Raw genomic sequence first — 18,567 nt, 5'->3', positions numbered from 1 at the left:
GGAAAGCATTAAATTTATTTAGTTCTCTCCTCTCCTAGCTGTGGTCTGTACGGTCGGCTGCACTGGGCCTTGGCCACGGCGCACCTCTCCTGGGCCCTGGTTTGGGAGAGCCCTGATCCTCAGGGGCCTGTCCTGTGGCACAGCCCCTGTGCCTGCCTGCTCCAGGAGCCCGACACGGGCCCAGGGGCTGCGCTCAGTCACCTCCACCCTCCTCGCTTGACTTGGTCCCCCCCTGGCTGGGCCTCCCCCAGTCTCTCCCTGCCCTAGCCACAGAGCTGAGGTGGCCCCTGCACAGGGCATGGTCGCCTTCCCGTGGCTGAGCCCAGGGTCTCCGATCTGATGGGCTCTGCACCGGGCTTGCTCTTGGCACCAAGGCCCTGATCCCAGCCAGGTGCCTGCCTGACCCTGTCAGGGCCCTGACCCCGTCGGCTGTGCCTGCCTGTGCCTGGGGCAGCGCCGCCTGCCGCGGCTCACCTAGATCCTCTCGTGGGCTGGATGGAGGGAGCCAAGGGGGCTGGGGTGGCAGGACAACCCACGTGTGAGCAGCAGCCTCCTGGGCAGCACCGGCAGGGAGAAGGTCAACCTGCTTGTGCATGATGGGGTGGACCCAGGACATGGGAAGCCACAGCACTGGTGTCCTGCTGCCACGTGCTGTGGAGGCAGCTGGGTGCTGCACTGCCTCAAACCTCAGCACGGTGACCCTGGGGGGCTGCGTTGCTCTGAGCAGATGGTCTGGGTGGCTGTGCCAGCTGGCTCGGCCGCACCAGGGACCAGCCTGGGGGGATGGCAGTGGGGGTCATGCCTGTGGGGCGCAGCAGCTTGGCGAGGGGGTGCTGGGAACGACCAGGTTGGATCCTGCTGCAGTGGTGGGAGAGCCTGGCTGCACCTCGGGTGTCTCCGCAGGGTCTCCTGGTTCTTCAGGTGCCCCCATGGCACAAGCGCCTGGGGCAGGCTTGAGGATGCTGCTTGCTGTCATTGTGGACAGGTCAGTAAAGCACCAGCTTGGCGCTCAGCAGCCGTCAACAAGGCCAACAGTGTGCTCGGGATGATGAAGGGAATTGTGAGCCAGACAGAAAGTATTGGGATGCCACTTTATACATCCATGGTGCGGCTGCACCTTGAACACGGTGCCCAGCTCTGGTCCCCGCACCTCTAAGGAGAGAAGGGCCGGAGACGGGCATAAGCATGCTCTGGCCTGGAGGGGCATCCCTCTAGCAGAGACTAAAGAGGCCCAGTTGGTCTAGAAAAGAGACGTGAGGGGGGATGTGATAAGGGTTTCCAAAATACTAAATGGTGAAGAGAAAGTCACTGGGGCAGGGCTCGGCGATGGTTTTGGGCAGAGTGCCAAAGATACCCACAGTCTCGACTTGTAGGATGTTGGTGTGCTGGGGCGGATGGCGGGGGGGCCGTGAGGGACCCGACTCTTGTTGTGGCAGCACAGCCCTGGCCTCTTCCCCGCCACTCGCCCCGAGGCTTGCGTGCCAAGCAAAATGCCTTCACTTGCCACGTTCTGGCACCTGTGCTGTGTGTTGCCAGCCCCTGCACTGGGCGTTGTTACTGACTATCTCACAGTACAAGGATGAGGGGTCACGCAGTGAGGCCAGGAGGTAGTGAGCTGAACGCGAGCACCAAGCAGTCCTTTCTCACCCAGTGGGTTGCTGAAGTGCAGACGTCGTGGCCCTCGGATGCAGTAGATGCTGACAGTGCAGCCAGATTCACCAAGGGCCTGGACACCTGCTTGCAGGGAAGGGGCATCAGCAGCTGTACAGCAGGAAAGGTGGGGGGAGGGGGCGCTCCACATTAAGGAGGAATATACATCCTCATCAGGAAGCACAGAGTCAGAGGAGGGGCACACGGAAGTGCTCTGGGTTAGGATACAAGGCAGTCGAGGGGAAAGAGACTTAACGGTGGGGTCGACTACAGACCTCCCAACCATGGGGAAGAGCTAGACCAGGAATTCTTAAGTCGGCTCATGGAGGTCATTAGGTCCAAGGACGTGGTCATCATGGGTGACCCGAACTTTCCAGACTTCTGCTGCCAGGTCTGACTGCTCATGTAGGTCCCTAGCCCAAATGCAGGACCTCCATCTAACCCAGGAGGTGCACAGCCCCACCAGGGAGACGCCTTGTTGGACCTGGTGCTGGCCACGGGCGACGACCTGGTGCGGGGGCTGCGGGTGCTCGACCACCTGGGCAACAGCGATCATCGCCTGCTGGGAGTCACCATCCAGCGCAAGGTGGCAAAGGCCGGCAGCAAGGCAGCAGCCCTGGATTTCAGGAGGGCAGACTTCAATGAGCTACGGAGAATAGTCATAGAATCATAGAAGTGGGGTCGAAGGGACCTTGTAGATCTTCAAGTCCGACCCCCGGTCTGGGCAGGAGAAAAACTGGGCTCAAAGGACTCCAGCCAGGTAGGCATCAAGCCTCTTCTTAAAGCCCCCCAGGGGAGGAGCCAGTACCACTTCCCTTGGAAGTTGGGTCCAGATCCTAGCTGCCCTGGCTGTGAAGTCGCACCTTCTGATGTCTAGTCTGAATCTACCCTCTGCCAGCTTGTGACCATTATTCCTTGTTATGCCAGGGGGGCTAGGGGAAACAAGGTCTCCCCCAAACCCTTCTGGTCCCCGCTAGTGAGTTTATAGACTGTCACCAGGTCCCCCCCTTCAGCCTTCTCTTGTGGAGGCTGAACTGGGTCAGGTCCCACAGTCTCTCCTCGTAGGGCCTGCCCTGCTGCCCCCAGATCATGCGAGTGGCCTCCTCTGGACCCTCTCCATGCTGTCGACATCCCTCCTGCAGTGCGGCGCCCAGACCTGGACGCAGTACTCCAGCTGCGGCCTGACCAGTGCCGCACAGAGGGGGAGGATCACCTCCCTGGACCTGCTCGAGATGCACCTGTGGATGCACGACAAGGCACGTTTAGCCCTGCCAACCGTGACCTCGCATTGTCGGCCCATGTTTATCTTGGAGTCAATAATGACTCCAAGATCCCTTTCTGCCTCCATGCTCTCAAAAAGGGAGTTTCCCATCTTATAAGTGTGCTGCTGGTTACTACTGCCCACGTGCAGCACTCTGCACTTGTCAGTATTGAAGCGCATCCTGTTTTTGCTAGCCCACCCCTGCAACCTATCCAGATCTTGCTGCAGTCTTTCCCTCCCTACTAGCGTGCTCACCTCCCCCCAAATTTTGGTATCAGCAGCAGATTTAAACAGGTTGCTTTTCACCCTGTTGTCTGAATCGCTGATGAAGAGATTGAACAGCGCGGGCCCAAGGACTGAGCCCTGGGGGACTCCACTGCCCACTTCCCCCCAGGTCAAATATGACCCGTCCACCACCATCGTCTGAGTACGACCCTTGAGCAAATCTGCAATCTATCTGACTGTGTAGGCATCAATGCCACAGTCGCCCAATTTTTTAATGAGGATGGGGTGGGAGACGGTGTCAAAGGCCTTGCTGAAGTCCAGAAAGACTACGTCCACAGCAACACCTGCATCCAAGGCTTTTGTGACCTGATTGTAAAAGGCAATCAGGTTAGACTGACAAGACCTGCCCCTAATGAAACTGTGCTGGTTGCCCTTGAGCATCATCCCTGAAGCCGGCCCATCACAGATGTGCTCCATGATGATCTTCTCAGAGAGTTTCCCTAGGATTGAGAAACCCCAGCGCCGCTCCCACCAATCTCCTCAACTCATTGAAGTTGGCCCCGTGAAGTCCAGGGCTACCGCCTTGCTGCAGGCCCTCGACACCCTGCGCCGGACGGTGAACTCCAGCAAGCGATGCTCGCTGTCGCCTGGGGGGTCGAGGACCTGAGGCCCCCGACCAGGTCGTCGCCTGTGGCCAGGACCAGGTCCAACCGGGCGTTTCCTCTGGTGGGCCCGCGCGCCTCCTGGATTAAGTGGCGGTCCTGTATCTCGGCCAGGAGCCCCCGGGAACGGTCCGACCTGGCTGACTGCTCCTCCCCGCAGATGTCCGGGTAATTTAAATCCCCCATGACAACTACATCCCTCGCCTTAAGTGCCTCTGCAAGCTGGCCCGAAAATTCCCGGTCCAGCTCCTCCCCTTGGCTGGGGAGTCTGTAGTAGACCCCCCCGTTAGATCCCTCTCCCCACGGCCCCCTTGTATCTTGACCCAGAGCACTTCCACTTGCCCCTCCGACCCCGTTCGGCCGGCAGAGGATGTGTATTGCCCCTTGACACAGAGCTCCCCCCCCCCCGCCTTCCCTCCCTTCTCTGTCCCGCCTGTAAAGCCGATAACCCCTAACGCTGACTGCCCAGTCGTGGGACGAATCCCACCACGTTTCTGTAGCCCTGTTACGTCTGGGTCTGAACTGGCTCTTCTGAGGGCGAGTCCCTCCTGCTTATTCCCCATACTACGAGCATTGGTATACAGGCATTTAAGGCCCTGCCTAGCGGCGTGTGCCACCCCCCGATTTGGGAGACTGTCTGGACCCCGTGTGTTACCTGGGCACTCCTTGCATCTGTTACCTGTCTTGCTCGGGTGGCGTCTCCTCGTCTTCCTGCGGCCCCCGCCCCTGGCGAGGCTAGTCCACAGCTCGCCGTACGAGATCAGCCAACATGGAAGAGAAGACACGCTTGCCTTTAGGAGAGAGGTGAAGCCCATCCCGCCCCAGCAAGCCCCCGCCCAAAAGCATGGGTCAGTGTCTAGGAGCCCAAGGCCTGCCTGGCCGCACCAACGGCGTAAGCGCCGGTTGACCTCGCCAGTGCCGGCCCCGTGTCGCCGGCCCGCCTGCTCACCGGAAGAAGAGAGGAGAATACCACCTGCGCCCCCGTCTCCTTCAGCTTGCCCCCCAGAGCCTCGAAATCCTTCATAATGCGGTCAGGGTTGCCCCGGCCACGTCATTCGTCCCCACGTGGATGACAACCGTGGGGCACTGGCCTGCAGGTCGGATGTAGGCCGGGATCCTCTCCGTGATGTCCTTCACCCGAGCCCCAGGCATGAAGCAGACCTGTCATGTCAAGGGGTCAGGCCGGCAGATGGGACCGTCCAGTCCTCGCAGGATGGCGTCTCCGATGACGAGGACCCGGCGTTTCGTCCTGCTGGTGTTCGCTCTCTGCCCGTTCCTTGCCATGCGGAGAGTGGCATCGTCCCCGCCGGAGGCAATTTCTCCATCTTTCTCCATCACAGTCTGGGAAGCGCTGAGGTCCCGGAGGGAAGGGGAGCTGGGTGTCCAAGGGGAGTGGTCGCTCCTTAAGGAGACGATTCTCCAAGCCCAAAGGGAGGTAATCCCAACACGGATCAAAGGGAGCAGGAGGGCGCAAAAGCCCCCACGGCTCACCAAAAGCATCCGGGAACGTCTCCTAGCTAAAAGGGAGGCGTACACCCGATGGCAGGGAGGGGCCACCCCCAGGGAGGACTACTCTACAGTTGCTCAGGGATGCAGGGGGTAGGCAGGAAGGCCAAGGTGGAGATGGGACTGGGACGAGCTTCCTGGATCAAGGACAACAAGAAGTCCATTTTTTAAATACACAGGGGGCAAAAAGAAGGTCCCGGGTAATGTGGGGCCCCAGCAGGACACGTTAGGAAATCTGGTCGTCACACCAGACAACAAAGCTAACCTATTTAATGACTTCTTTGCCTCCATTTTCCTGAGCAGGGACCGGGTCACCCCCCACCGGCCCCCCCAGGCCCCCGGGGAGGCGCACCCAGGCCCAGGGTCAGGGCGGATCTAGTCAGGGGATGTCTGGCGGGACTGGATGTGTTTAAATCAGCGGGTCCAGACGATCTCCACTCCCGAGTGCTGCGGGAATTGGCTGCGGTCATTGCGGGACCCCCGGCACGGCTGTATGAGCACTCCTGGGGCTGTGGTGTGGGGCCAGAGGACTGGAAGAGGCCAGCGTGGTTCCCATCTTCAAAAAGGGAGGAAGGAGGACCCGGGAACTATAGGCCAGTTAGTCTTACCTCGATCCTGGGCAAGCTGTTTGAGAGAGTTATCCTGGCGCATGTCCCCGAGGGGCCGGGGAGGAGATGATGCTCAGGGGCAACCAACACGGGTTCATCAGTGGCAGGTCCTGTCAGACCAACCTGGTGCCGTCTACGACCAGGTCACCAAATCCTTAGACGCAGGGAGACAGTGGACATCGTCCTCCTGGACTTTCGGGAGGCCTTCGACACTGTCTCTCACCCCGTTCTCATTAAAAAACTGGGGGCTGCGGTGTCAACACCCACACAGTCAGATGTGTTGCCAACTGGCGGGAGGGCCGCACCCAGACAGCGGTGGTGGACGGGTCATATTCAACCTGGAGGGATGTGGGCAGTGGGGTCCCCCAGGGCTCAGTCCTCGGGCCCGCACTGTTCAACATCTTCATCAGTGACTTGGACGAGAAGGTAAAAAGCACTTGTTCAAATTTGCTGATGACACTAAGATGTGGGGGGCTGTGGGCACACTAGATGGGAGGAATAGGCTGCAATCAGACCTAGACAGGTTACAGGGGTGGGTGGATGAGAACAGGATGGGATTCAACACTGACAAGTGCAAGGTGCTGCACCCGGGGAGGAAGAACCAGCACCATACCTACAGGCTGGGGAACTCCCTCCTTGTCAGGGCAGAGGCAGAAAAGGATCTTGGAGTCATCAATGATGGCAAGATGAACACGGGCCGGCAGTGCGGGGACGCGGTCAGGAAGGCCAACCGCACCTTGTCCTGCATCCACAGATGCATCTCGAGCAGGTCCAGGGAGGTGATCCTCCCCCTCTATGCAGCACTGGTCAGGCCGCAGCTGGAGGACTGCGTCCAGGTCTGGGCGCCGCACTGCAGGAGGGATGTGGACAGCATGGAGAGGGTCCAGAGGAGGCCACTCGCATGGTCGGGGGCAGCAGGGCAGGCCCTACGAGGACAGGCGACGGGACCTGAACCTGTTCAGTCTCCACAAGAGAAGGCTGAGGGGGGTCTTGTGGCCTGTTACAGACTAGTCTGAGGGGACCAGCAGGCACTGGGGGAGTCCCTGATCCCCCGAGCACCGCCAGGAGTGACCAGGAATAGCGGTCACAAGCTGGCAGAGGGTAGGTTTAGGTTAGATATCAGGAGGCACGACTTCACGGTCAGGGCGGCTCGGAGCTGGAACCAGCTTCCACGAGAAGTGGTGCCGGCTCCTACCCTGGGGGTCTTGAAAACAAGGCTAGACAATCACCTTGCCGGGGTCGTTTGACCCCATGCTCTTTCCTGCCATGGCAGGGGGTCCGACTTGATGATCTGCTCAGGTCCCTTCCGACCCGACCAGCTATGAAACTGTGAAACTATGACTCTATAAGGCTGCTGTGCCCGGGGCGGCTGCCTTTCTGGGCGGCTGAGCAGGCCCTGCCGAGGCCTGACACTGCTTGGCTGCAGGTGAGTCACACGCCCGCTGCAGACAGGAGCTTGGCAGGGAAGGGCGGCTGCATCTGGGAAGTGATCGGCATCCAATACTGACAAGAGCCCATGCTGCAGCCAGGAAGATGTGGCAGGGCCAGATGCAGGAGGTCACCATAGCACATGCTCGGCCCAAATCCAGGCAGGTGCTGGCCCGAGCCCCAGCCCCAGCCCCGGACTTTCCGTCCCAACGTGGGTCACACACGTCTCGCTGAGGCCTGCCTCTGCCCGCTCCCCGCCAGCCGACAAGGGCTGGCACGGCTGGCGGCCCGGAAGCGCTGCGCTGCACGCAGGCTGCGCTCGTTGCTCTGGCTGCCAAGCCAGCCGCGTCCAGCGCTCAGTGCTGCCCTTTGTTCCCCGAGCGGGTCATATGTCTGGGTGCCTGTGACTAAGCAGCCGGGCAGCGCACCCCGAGCACGTCACTGCTCGCGGCGGTGAGGCTGCTCCCCGCACGCTGCCCACAGGGCCGGTTTGCTGAGGCAGCCTGGACGGGCTCTTGGGCTGGCGGACAGGGGCTTTTGGGCTGACAACGCGATGAAGCAATAGGCAGAGCCAACCGCGCCCTGCTCTGCATCAGCAGGGGCATCACTAACAGGTCCGGAGAGGTCTTGCTCCCCCTCTATGCGGCGCTGGTCTGGCTGCGGCTGAAGTCCTGCGTCCAGTCCTGGGCGCCGCACTTCGGGAGGGACGTGGGGAGCCTGGAGAGGGTCCAGAGGAGGCCACTCGCATGGCTGGGGCCTCCGTGGCCAGCCCGATGGGGAGAGGCTGAGGGACCCGAATCTCTTCAGTCTCCGCAAGAGGAGACTGAGGGGGGGGATCTACAACCTTATCGGGGCCAGCAGCAGGGACTCGGGGAACGCTGTTCCCCCTTGGGGTCACCAGGAACAGTGGCCACAAGCTGAGGGAGGAGAGGTTTAGGTTGGATATTAGGAAGAACAACTTCACGGTAAGGGTGGCCAGAGCCGGGAACAGGCTCCCAGAGAGGGGGTGCTCTCCCCTTCCCTGGGGATCTTCAAGAGGAGACTGGACAGGCACCTGGCTGGGGTCTTATGACCCCTGCCACCCCCAGTGCGCCTTCCTGCCCACGGTGGGGGGTCGGACTCGATGATCTGTCTGGGTCCCTCCCGACTCAGTGACTCTGTGACTCCCTGACTGTCTGCCCTGCAGCTCCCCGCACCCAGGCAGCGCTGGTGACAAAATGTGGTGGAAAACGAGCCCCTCCTGCCCCGCCCAAGGGAAGGGCTCCCCTTGTCCCCCTCGTCATCCCTTATCTCCGTCTCTCTGCTGGCTCTGCATCTTACCGGGGCGCTGGAGCTGCCATGGTCCGGCTGAGCGGCACCCCCGGCCCTTGGCCTCAGGGCTGCGGGTGCTGGCGCCCCCCCCAGGCGGGTGAGCAACGACCCTGACGGCCATGTGGGCAGCGGGGAAGCACCCAAGCGCAGCGTGCCCTGGCTCCTGGTGTCACCCTGTCCTCCTCCCGCCTCCCGCCAGAGCCATCCCGGGGCTCTTGGCATCAGGCGCGGGCAGGCTGCTGCAGCCCCCCACGCCAGGAGCTGCTCCGGGCCGCGGGCTGCTGTCGCGTGTGCGGGTCCCAGCCACAGCCCCTGCTCTAGGTGCTGCAGAGAGGCCCGGTGCGAGCAGGGCGCTGGCTGCCTCGTTTCCTTCTGTACCTGTGGCAGGTTCGGGTGCTAGGTCTGTGCGGTGTCATCTCGTGCAGATGGTTTAGATGGTGGCTTTGTCTGGGCTGGTTTGCACAGGGCTGACCCTGCCTCGGGGCTGGACTAGACGTGGCCTCTGCAGGTCGCCTCCGGCCCCGTTGCTGAGGGTCTGAGACTAAGCCAGCTGGCGGGGAGCAGGGCTGGGCTGAGGAGCGGTGCTGGGCCCCGGGGAGGAGGCAGTGATGGGAGAGCAGCCCGCTGGGGCCTCCCGGGCAGGCCTGGGGCAGGGAGCAGACACGGGGCCCTGTCCCTGCAGCACAGGAGCCCTGGCTCGCTCCCTCCTTTCCCCCCTCTCTGCCCAAGGGGATCTCGTGCTTGCCTCTTGACTACCCCAGCCTAACTGACATCAGCGCTGCCAGCTTCTCAGTGCCCGGGTGGGTACTCTGGCGGGCCCCGGTCGCAAGCCCCCACGCCTGGGCAGCGATTCTGCCGACGGCGCAGGAAGCCCTGGCAGCCACACGCCTCTGCCGTGCCGTGCTGCGCCGTGCCGTGCTGTACCTTGCTGCACACACGCCCCATTGTCTGCCCGGGAGCCAGTCTGCGCCATGCCCCAGAGGCGGGCCAGGCCCGGGGCCGGTCGCCCCCTGGGAAGAGCAGGGGCGTGGCGGGGAGGAGGGTGCAGCGTGCGTGGGCACTGCGTGATGCTGCCCCGCGTGCCCTATAAAGCAGGGCTGCTTCTCCCCCAGCCCGGAGAGCACTGCTCAAGGACGTTCTCACTGACCTCTGGGCACAGGCGAGGAGCCGGGAGCTGCCGTCGGTCCTGGTGGGTCTCTGGCCCCTTGGTGCTGGGGAGGGACCCCGTTTGTCTGACAGACGTGGGGAGATGCTTGTCCTGCTCTGGGAGCCCCTGGCTGGGGGAGTCGGGGGTCCTGCAGGGTCTTGCTCTGTGCATCGGCCCAGACTTCAGGGAGCTGCCGCCCTCGAGGGGCTTTCTGAAGGGGTCTGGGTAGGCGGAGGGCTCCCTGCTCTGTGCGGTGCAGGGTGCTGTCTGACACGAACGTGCAGCTGGGCTCCTGCAGCTGCCTGCCCGGAGGCACCGGCTGAGTCACCGAGCTGGGAACCGGCGTTCGGAGGCTGAGAGCCGGAGTGAGGCGGAGGAGGAGGAGGAGAAGGGCCTGCATGCCCACTCGTGCTTTGCCTTAGCTGCTTTGCAGGGACTCGAGCGGGTGGAACAGACCCACGCTGGGGCCTCGCTCCCCTCCCAGCCCCATGGGCAGGACAGGACGTGGCCCTCGGTGTCCGTGCGGCTAGCACCGTCTGGCAGAGGCCGCGGTGGGGAGAGCCAAACCCTGCGCTGCGCAGAACACCCCAGCTCTGCGCCGCGACTCAGCTCCGGGGATGCTCGGGGCTGGCTGTTAGGAGCAGGGGGATGGGGAATTGCTCCCAACAGACACTAGGCACGGCCCAGGCCTCAGCCCTCCCTTTCCTCATCTCCGTGTTGTGTTTGCACGTCTCGCTGTCAGGGTGAAGATCTCTGTTTCTGGCCCCCAGCCCTCGTGTGCGGATCCCTCCAGCACCCCGGGTGCTCGGTGCTCTCGTCCAGGTTGGGCTCTGACCAGCTTGCACTGCCATGCAGGTCATGCTGGTGCTACTTGCAGCCTTGCTCGGGCTCCTCGGCCTCGCGGAGGGGCAGACGTTTCACATGGGGCAGTGTCCCAACCCGCCGGTCCAGGAGGACTTCAACCCGATCAAGGTGTGGGGCGGCTTGCCCAGTCCTGCGGTCTCGTAGCCGGCCAGGCAGAGACAGCTTGCGGGAGACAGCCGGTCGGGGACAGGGAGATCCCAAGGGCCTGTGTGGATGTCAGTGCTCGCTCGGTGCCTGCTCTGCATCCCAGGCTGTGCCCTTGCACGGCGGAGGTGAGCCTGGCACGGCCGGAGCCTGGCCTGCGAGCTCATGCTGTGGGGTCAGGAGCAGTTGTCTCTAGGCAGGAGGGTGGCTGGGCCCTGGAAGGGGTTGGGATCTCTAAGAGCAGGCTGGATGGACCCTGGGCTGGGAGGGTTCAGAGAGGGCTGGTCCCGCCTGGAGCAGGGTTGGATTAGACATGACCTCCTGAGCCCCTGCCAGCCAGACTCCCCTAGCACTGGCTCCGCACGGGGTCCCTGATCCCAGACACGGTCTGTGCCCGGCACAGACGAAGGAGCGAGGCTGTCGTGGGGCCGCAGCACTGTGGTCGGCCTGGCTCATGCGGTGTGTTCTGCCTTCTCTTCCCTCAGTATCTCGGGAAATGGTACGAGATCGAGAAGCTGCCCTCCGGCTTCGAGCAGGAGCGGTGCGTCCAGGCGAATTACTCCCTGAAGGACAACGGGAAGATCAAAGTGCTGACCAAAATGGTGCAGTGAGTGTCGGGGCCAGGCTTGGGGCAGGTCTCAGGGCTGGGGCAGGGCCCCAGGGGGTTGTGGAGCTGGTGGAGAAAACGGTGCAGGCCCAGCTGGGCCAATACCCCCTTTCTCCCCATCTGCTGCCAGTGGACTCGCACCATGGCTTCGGTAACACTCAGAGACCCCTCACCACGGCGTACCCAGTGCCCAGCAGCTCTTTCTTCCTCCCTTTGTGCCACAGCCTGGCACTGGTTTCGAGAAGCCCTATGCACCTCGCCGCGGTGCCGGTTAGACAGACCACGTGCACCCGGCTGAAGGCTGCTCCCGGTCAGCTGCCGTCTAAGCCTGATGTAACCAGATGGGGTTGAGGAAGCAGACCCGTGCTGGCCAGGCCTGCGGCGCTGCGATCCGGGGCTGGGTCACCCACGCAGTGGCACATAAGGCCCTGGTACCACCCGGCACCCGGAGGTGCCTGGGCCTGGGCTGGCCATTGGTGTAGGGGTGGGCGTCACCACAGCAGTCAGCAGGGGCTGCCTGTGCCAAGTCCTTTGGCCATTACTGGTGGAGCCAATATTTGCAAGTCTCTTAGAGCCTTGCTACGCCTTAATCTGGAGCTCTGACCACCTGGATGTCCCCATGTGCACACCTTCAAGTGGCTCGTTAGGTGGCTCACGGTGAGGCCACTCCAGGGCTGGGCGGTCTCTGACCCGCACAGCCTGGCTCCTGCTCCATTCAGGTGCGGCCTCTCCCCACAGATGTGTGGCCCCAGTTGAAGGCGTGACTGCCAGGCAGTGCTAAGCCAGTCCACGTGTGCGTGGCTCACTGTGTAACGCGTACCCCGGCCCTTCCTCCGTGGCTGTCATGGGGTCAGAGGTCTCTGCCCGCGTGAACCACCCAGCTGGGTAAACACGGTGACTGATGGCTGGCTGGCTGCAGCATCCCGGCGGCGCGCGACCCCAGAGCCCCCCGCATGCTGGCAGGGATGGGGCGGGCGTCTGTGGCCTCCACTCCCGCAGGACCTTGTTGACGGAGCGAATGAAGGAAGCGCTGTTCTCGGCTCCCCAGCCTGACATGGCCACTTTGTTCTGCAGCACAATGGCAGCTTTGCGCATGTCCTTTGTGCCTGGCGGAGGAGCCGTGCGCCCGCTCTTCCAAACCAGTGCAGCACGGTCCCTGCGGCCCCTGGGCCAGGGTGGCTTGGCAAACAGCTGGCAGCCCGTTGGATCGGTGCTGGGACTCGGGGAAGGGAGGAGCCGGCGTGTGGGGCACGGTTTCTCCAGTCCGGGATGCAGCAGGGGAAAGTGCTGGCCTCCTGTGCGCAGCCTGAGCCTGGGTCGGTGTGTTCCTCCTGGCTCACACCCAGGGGACTGAGAGCAGGGCCAGGGCCCGGGGCTGGTACCCACCACCCATTCAAAATGCTCCTGAGGCATGACCGGATCTGGTGCTGCCCTCGTCAGCAGCTAAGTGCACGTCCCAGCCGTGTCCCAGAGGATTTCTGCCTCTATGCTTGCTTTCTTCTGTGCCTACACTGTGCCCTGTGCTGGCCTCTGCAAAACACTCCTCCAAGCCTGTGCAGGCTGGCTCTGTTTGGGAAGGCACTGGGCAGCAGCTGGTTGTGCTGTGCTCTCCGGTCCCCTCTGTGCCCGTGTTCCCCCCCAGTTCGACCAGAGGGTGTTGGGAGGCTGCTGGCAGGGGGAGCATGCGGCACAGGCATTGCTATGGGCCCTAGCCATCTCCAAGGAGGTGGCCACAGAGACTTGATCAGCACATCTGTGCGAGTGGGGCTGCACACCCATGCAGCTGACACCCACACCTGCTCTTCTCCCCTAGATCCGACGGCACGATCAAACACATGGAGGCAGAGGCTGTCCCTGTCAACAAAGACGAGCCGGCCAAGCTGAGCGTCAGCTACAGTTGGTGTAAGTGTGCAGAGCCCCCTGCCTCCCTCAGCCAAATGCCGCCCCGTGTGCCGTCTTGCTGTCGACTCTGATGGCAGCGTGGACTGAGTATGGCTTGGGGGCTGGTGCCAGCATGATGGCTGGCAAGTCCCATAGGTGTGCGAGTAGCGCAGGTGACAGGAGAGTCTGGGCCACTGTCCTCGGGGTCCAGGCCACAGATGTCCCTGGCTTTCCTAAGCCTCTCTGGGTGGGAGAGGAATTTGCTTAATAACAATGTCCTGCCTTGCACGGGCCCCCTGGCAAGTCAGTAGCAGCTCGGGGCGATCTGACCCCCAGTCCCTGCTGGAGCATCTTGGCCTGCACCTCCGACAGTCGCGTGCAGGCTAGTCGCACTGCCCAGCACCTCACCTGCCTGCAGCACTGAATGATGCCCTTCTTGTCTCCTCCCTAGTCATGCCAGCTAGCCCGTACTGGGTAGTTGCCACCGACTATGAGAACTACGCGCTGGTGTACTCCTGCACCTCGTTCTTCTGGCTCTTCCATGTCGATTATGCCTGGATCAGGTCCAGAACTCCCCAGCTGCACCCAGAAACTGTGGAGCACCTGAAGAGTGTTCTCCGTTCCTACCGGATTCAAACAGGGATGATGCTTCCCACAGATCAGATGAACTGCCCTTCTGACATGTAGAGCAAGGCTGGGCCCACCCCCAGCTGCGCTGCTTGTCCTGGTCCTTGCTGACCGTGAATAACAAACCCTTTGCTCCCGGTCGCCTGCACAGCACGTGCAGCAGGAGCTGAGCATTGCTGTTCTCCCATGCTCTCTCCAGCCCCCCCATTTCCGCGCCCCTTCCCCCCAAGTTAAATGCATTTTGGCTCACAGCTAGCATCTTGGTGACAAAGAGGAAACTGGGAGCACAGATCCTGTCACCCTGCTGTTGCAGAGAGCTCTCCAGCACTGATGCAGGAGGGTGGGCATCAGATCTTACTCCCTGGGGACAACTTTTCTCATGGCACCCGCCAGGTTGGTTTTTCTGTCTCCATGTCTGCTCGGCCTGTTCTGAATACACTGCTTGATTAGCTCGTCTGCAGCATCCTGTCTGACTGCATCGTGCTGGCGTCCGTGGGAGGCTGGAGTGTGGACTGTGCTCTGGCAGGCGCATTTGGGCAGCTGGCACAGCAGCCTTGCCAGTGAAGGGGTGACCCCAGGAGAAGCCAATGGGTACCTGCAGTGATTCCCTGGGGTTTGGAGCAGGCTGTGTGCGTTCAGACCTCCGGCTGGTGTCTCCCCTCGGAAAGCCTGCAGCCGAGCCCCGCGCCCTGCGTGCAAGAACGGGCCCACCCTGGGAGCCAGCTCCAGGGGGAGGGTGTAGGGCTTGCCCTGTGCCCTGTTATGGTTAGTGCTCAGCTGCGAGACCTACAGGAAGAGGCAGGGAGGGGAGAACCCATCCCTCGGCTGCAAGCAGCTGGGGCCTGCGTACAGCGCGTACCTGCCACAGCTGAATGCCAGCTAACGGGGGCTCTGCCTCCCACGCCGCCTGCTGCATCTGTGCGTGTTTGAGTATCACCAGGATATTGCTTTTCCCTCACAAATATTCATGAGGCACAGGCATGGCCCTGTACAAACAGCGATCATATAGCTGCTTGGGAATGAACTCCAAGAACCAGCTTTTGAGCCCCGAAATGCTGCTGACAGCTCAGCTTGTGAGCAGCTCCTTCCCGGCAGAGAGGCTCGGTCCATCCCCGGGGTGCACATCCCTCCCCCAGGAGGCTGTGCCATGGGGCTGCTCTGTGCCCGTCTATTGCACCCCGCCTGCAGTTCTGCTGCCGTGTCCCTTCTGAGCAAGACGCCAGTGCCCTCCCGGGCCTTGCTGACTCCTTGCTGCTTGGTCGTAGGCATTACTGCAGAACCTGCACCGCTGCCCAGCAGAAGGGCTAGGCTGCAGGGCGATGTCTCCTCTCCAGTGAATTCCAGTCTCCCGCTGCCCCCTGGCCTGTGCCAACGTACGTGGTTCATTCTGCAAGCGCTGCCTCCGCAGCATCTGCTGGGGCAGTATATGCAGGGCTTCACAGAGGGTGTGTAATTACATGCATGGGTAGCTCAGGTGAGGAGACATGCCCAAGGCCACATACTGCATTAGTGGTTCAAGTCTTTGGTGCTCATCCAGGCACAGGCTGCTTGATGCAGCCCCCTGCGTCCCACCTTGAGCTGTTAGCAGCTGAGATGGGTCACGAGCTGTTATAAAGGAACATGGTCACTGTCCACTTGCACCACTAGATGCCCCAGGATGCCGGCTTCGTGAACGAGATTCTTCCCAGCAGGGCGAGCGAGAGGACAGATGCTGAGAGCAGCCTGGGGGTTGTGACAGGGAGGAAGGGCCTGAGGGCTCGACGCTGGCTTCTCCTTGCATGGATTCTTCCCTGCTTCAGTTCAGCTTTCCGCCTTGCACGCCCCTCCTGCTGCCACCACGTCCCTATGGATTTCCTTTGCAGTTAGGTCTTTCTCCCGGGGGTGCCTGGGCTCTGCTCCGACTTCCTCCTGCTGTTTTCCAACATTTCAGGGACTGACTCCTGCCGGCACAGCCTTGCCCAGCTGCTGCATATAGAGCACTCCCGCTGCTAACATGGAGCCCAGCACAGGACTGGAGTGCGGGTGGGCCAGCGTCGCAGGGCCTGGTCCTCGGCCACGTGGGCCGCGTGCTGCCTGAGCACTGTGAGAAGGGGCAAAGCTGCCTCTGAATGTGTCCCTCGTGGATGTAGCTGCTTTCCAGGCCCAGCCCACTCCAGGGCTGGGCCACAGGTAGCATGTCCTCGCGTCCCACCTGGCCCCCTCCCCACACATCTTGGGCATGGCTGACCCCTCTTGTGTTCATCTCCTGTGCCTCGGCCTAGAGCAGCTTCCCAGCATGGTGTGCCAGGTGCTTGGCAGCCCTGGGAAGTGCCCTAGACTGCCACGCTGCAAGGCTGTGGTCCCAGGCTGAAGGAGAAAACCCTGCATGGGGTCAGCTGATGGAGCGGAGCTGGGTCAGCTCCAGGCTGTTGTTCTGAGGGTGTCCTGCCTGCTGCCACTCTCATGTCCAGGCTGCTCCGGTCGGGCATCTCGGAGGCCATCGCCTGCAGCCAGTGCTCTGGAGCTTGCCGTGGTGCAGAAAGAACCGCACAAAGTTGTGATCAGTGGCAAAAGCTCAGAGGGGTTTGTTGTCTCATAGGACAGTAGTGCTCGGGCGTGTAGAGGAATTGGCCCGGCAGTGAAACTGCCCAGACCGTGATAAACGGCACGTTGCATGTGCTGATTCCCTGTAAGTCGCTACAAAGGGATGAGTCTCGCAGCCACGCCATGCCAGCTCGTCTCTGCCTGTCGAGATGTCCCCTTTTTACCTGGCTCCTTGCCAGGCCCAGATACGTGCAGCTCATTCCTTGCTGACTTGCTCACCTGACCTTGGCTGGGAGGAGCTCATCTAGTGCTTTCTCCCTGCTGGTTTGGGGTATCTCCAGCATTTTTGCTCACTGCACCTTTATGAGGTCATGCAGCAGCTAATGAAGCCTGCTTACTCCCAAGGGCCTTTGCGGTACCTTAGCTTAACTATTGCCTGGTGTAGCCATAGTCTAGCACGACCAAAGCTCCAGCACGGGGATAATGAGCACATGGGCCTGCGTGTTTGCTTCCTGGCCAGGGTCCTAACTTTCCAAGCACTGGATCCAACCCCAGCTCTATAAGGAACTGGTTTTGACCACAAATCCCCATGCCAGCACTGTGGTAACAGCCTCTCACCATCACTGGGCTACCCCTGGGTGCAATGGTGCAGAGCCGGCAGTAGAGACAGCCTTTCCCCGGGGGTGACATGCACCATGGACAGATTCCTGGCTGGGGTATCATGATCCCAGCACTCATTCCTGCCCAGGGCAGGGGGTCGGATTGACAATCTGTCCAGGTCCCTTCTGACCCTATAAACTATGAAACATCTTGTGCGCCCTGACGGCTCCCAACTGCTCCAGCGCCTTCTTGTCCAAACAAAACAACCTCCTCCTGCCCCAACCCAGGCTGCTGGGACGTTGTTACATGGCTGGCTTCCTGGGGAAGGTGCCCAGATGATACCGTGGCGGCTGGCAGCGCAAGACCCTGCACTGGACGGACAGAAATGAGGCCAGAGGTAGAGGGAGCTTCACATGGCTGCGTGGATTTGAGCTATTCTCGTCCAAAAGAAGGTAAGTTTGCTCTGCTGTTCTGACCCTGCCCGAGCCGCATGCAGGGCGCTGCAGCCTTCCCGCTACGCCCGATGTTACGGAGCTACCACCGGCTCTGCTCCGGTTCTTGCTCCTCTGCTCTGCTTTTTCACCGAACATGCTCCATTATCATGGCAATGCCTCCCTCTACCGTGTCACAGCAATACTGCAAGCTCTCTTTCTCCTTGAAATCACCCCCACACGGAGTTGTTGTCCTCGGCACAGTCTCGAGCCATGGTTCGCACTCTTTTTGGATGCCAGGCACCCGACGGAAAACGTGAGGTCTGAGCGTTCACCCATGTTTTTGCCTATAGAAGAGTACAGGGGCAATTCTTCTGTTGCCAAGATCCCGATAAGCCCTCGGTCAGCACACGTGTGAATTCCTATTTGAAAGCTGGTTGTGGCTGTGTTGGTCTAAGGACACAAGCAGACAAGGTTCTTTGGGTAAATGTGATATTGTTTATTAGGGTGACTAAACAGTTGGAAAAATTGGCCCTTGGCAGACTCTTCTTACGCCTGAAGGTGCTTGCGCCCAAAAGCGAGAACAATTGTCCTGACTATTTGAAATCTCTAGGTTTATCTTGCGGTTGTGCACAGGTGTTTGCAGATCCGGCAGTGCTGGGGCTGCAGGGCACGTGGCGGCACCCTCGAACGGATCTCGCGGCATCCCGGGGTCCACCGCGCTGGCCGGATCCTGCCGCCCACGTTGGCAGGGGGCAAAGCTCCCGCGCGCAGGTCAGCTCGGGGCCGCTCTCCTGCGGAGCAGGGCAGCTCTTGGAGAGGCGCGGACGCAGGGCCAGGGCCCCACGAGCGTCCGCCGGAGCAGGCGGCTTTTTCCCGCGTGCCCGGCACGGCGCCGCCCTAACAGCGACCCCGGCGGCCCGAGGCGAACCGGCCCGCGCTCTCCCGCCACAGCAGCGAAGTAGCTGCCGCGCAGGCGGCCCGCGACCGCCGCAAGGCCCGAGCCCAGCTCCTCCCGCGTCGCGGCCTGGCGCGCGGGGCCGGGCTCTGCGGGCGGGGGCGGGGGGAGCGCGGCTGCAGCTGGTCCTCGTG

The 18,567-nt window shown here is 61.8% G+C and overlaps 1 protein-coding gene and 1 long non-coding RNA gene across 2 annotated transcripts; one reads left to right on the top strand and one right to left on the bottom strand.

The window, feature by feature from the left end:
- Positions 1–91: 91 nt before the first annotated feature.
- On the bottom strand, positions 92–9,876 carry LOC149863297 (uncharacterized). Its single transcript, XR_016443085.1, has 3 exons — positions 9,799–9,876; positions 4,478–6,762; positions 92–1,734 (listed from the first exon to the last, which is right to left on the bottom strand). It is a non-coding gene; the product is annotated as an uncharacterized LOC149863297 (long non-coding RNA).
- Positions 9,877–10,636: 760 nt separating this feature from the next.
- On the top strand, positions 10,637–17,803 carry APOD (apolipoprotein D). The gene is made up of 4 exons (XM_090052936.1): positions 10,637–10,770; positions 11,292–11,413; positions 13,227–13,315; positions 13,746–17,803. The coding sequence occupies exons 1-4, from the start codon at positions 10,648–10,650 to the stop codon at positions 13,979–13,981; spliced, it is 570 nt and encodes a 189-aa protein (XP_089909062.1). The 5' UTR covers positions 10,637–10,647; the 3' UTR covers positions 13,982–17,803.
- Positions 17,804–18,567: the final 764 nt, after the last annotated feature.

The sequence above is a fragment of the Crocodylus siamensis genome, chromosome 6 (genome assembly GCF_052110815.1).
Source record: "Crocodylus siamensis isolate JL-2025a chromosome 6, ASM5211081v1, whole genome shotgun sequence".
Lineage (NCBI taxonomy): Eukaryota > Metazoa > Chordata > Crocodylia > Crocodylidae > Crocodylus > Crocodylus siamensis.
The sequence above is the reverse complement of the archived record's forward strand: the minus strand, read 5'-3'. Positions and strand labels throughout refer to the sequence as shown.

Coding starts and splice junctions, on each gene's coding strand:
- APOD (XM_090052936.1), top strand. CDS start 10,648: ATGCAGGTCATGCTGGTGCTACTTGCAGCCTTGCTCGGGCTCCTCGGC. Junction 11,414..13,226: donor GTGCTGACCAAAATGGTGCA/GTGAGTGTCGGG, acceptor CTTCTCCCCTAG/ATCCGACGGCACGATCAAAC. Junction 13,316..13,745: donor GAGCGTCAGCTACAGTTGGT/GTAAGTGTGCAG, acceptor TCTCCTCCCTAG/TCATGCCAGCTAGCCCGTAC.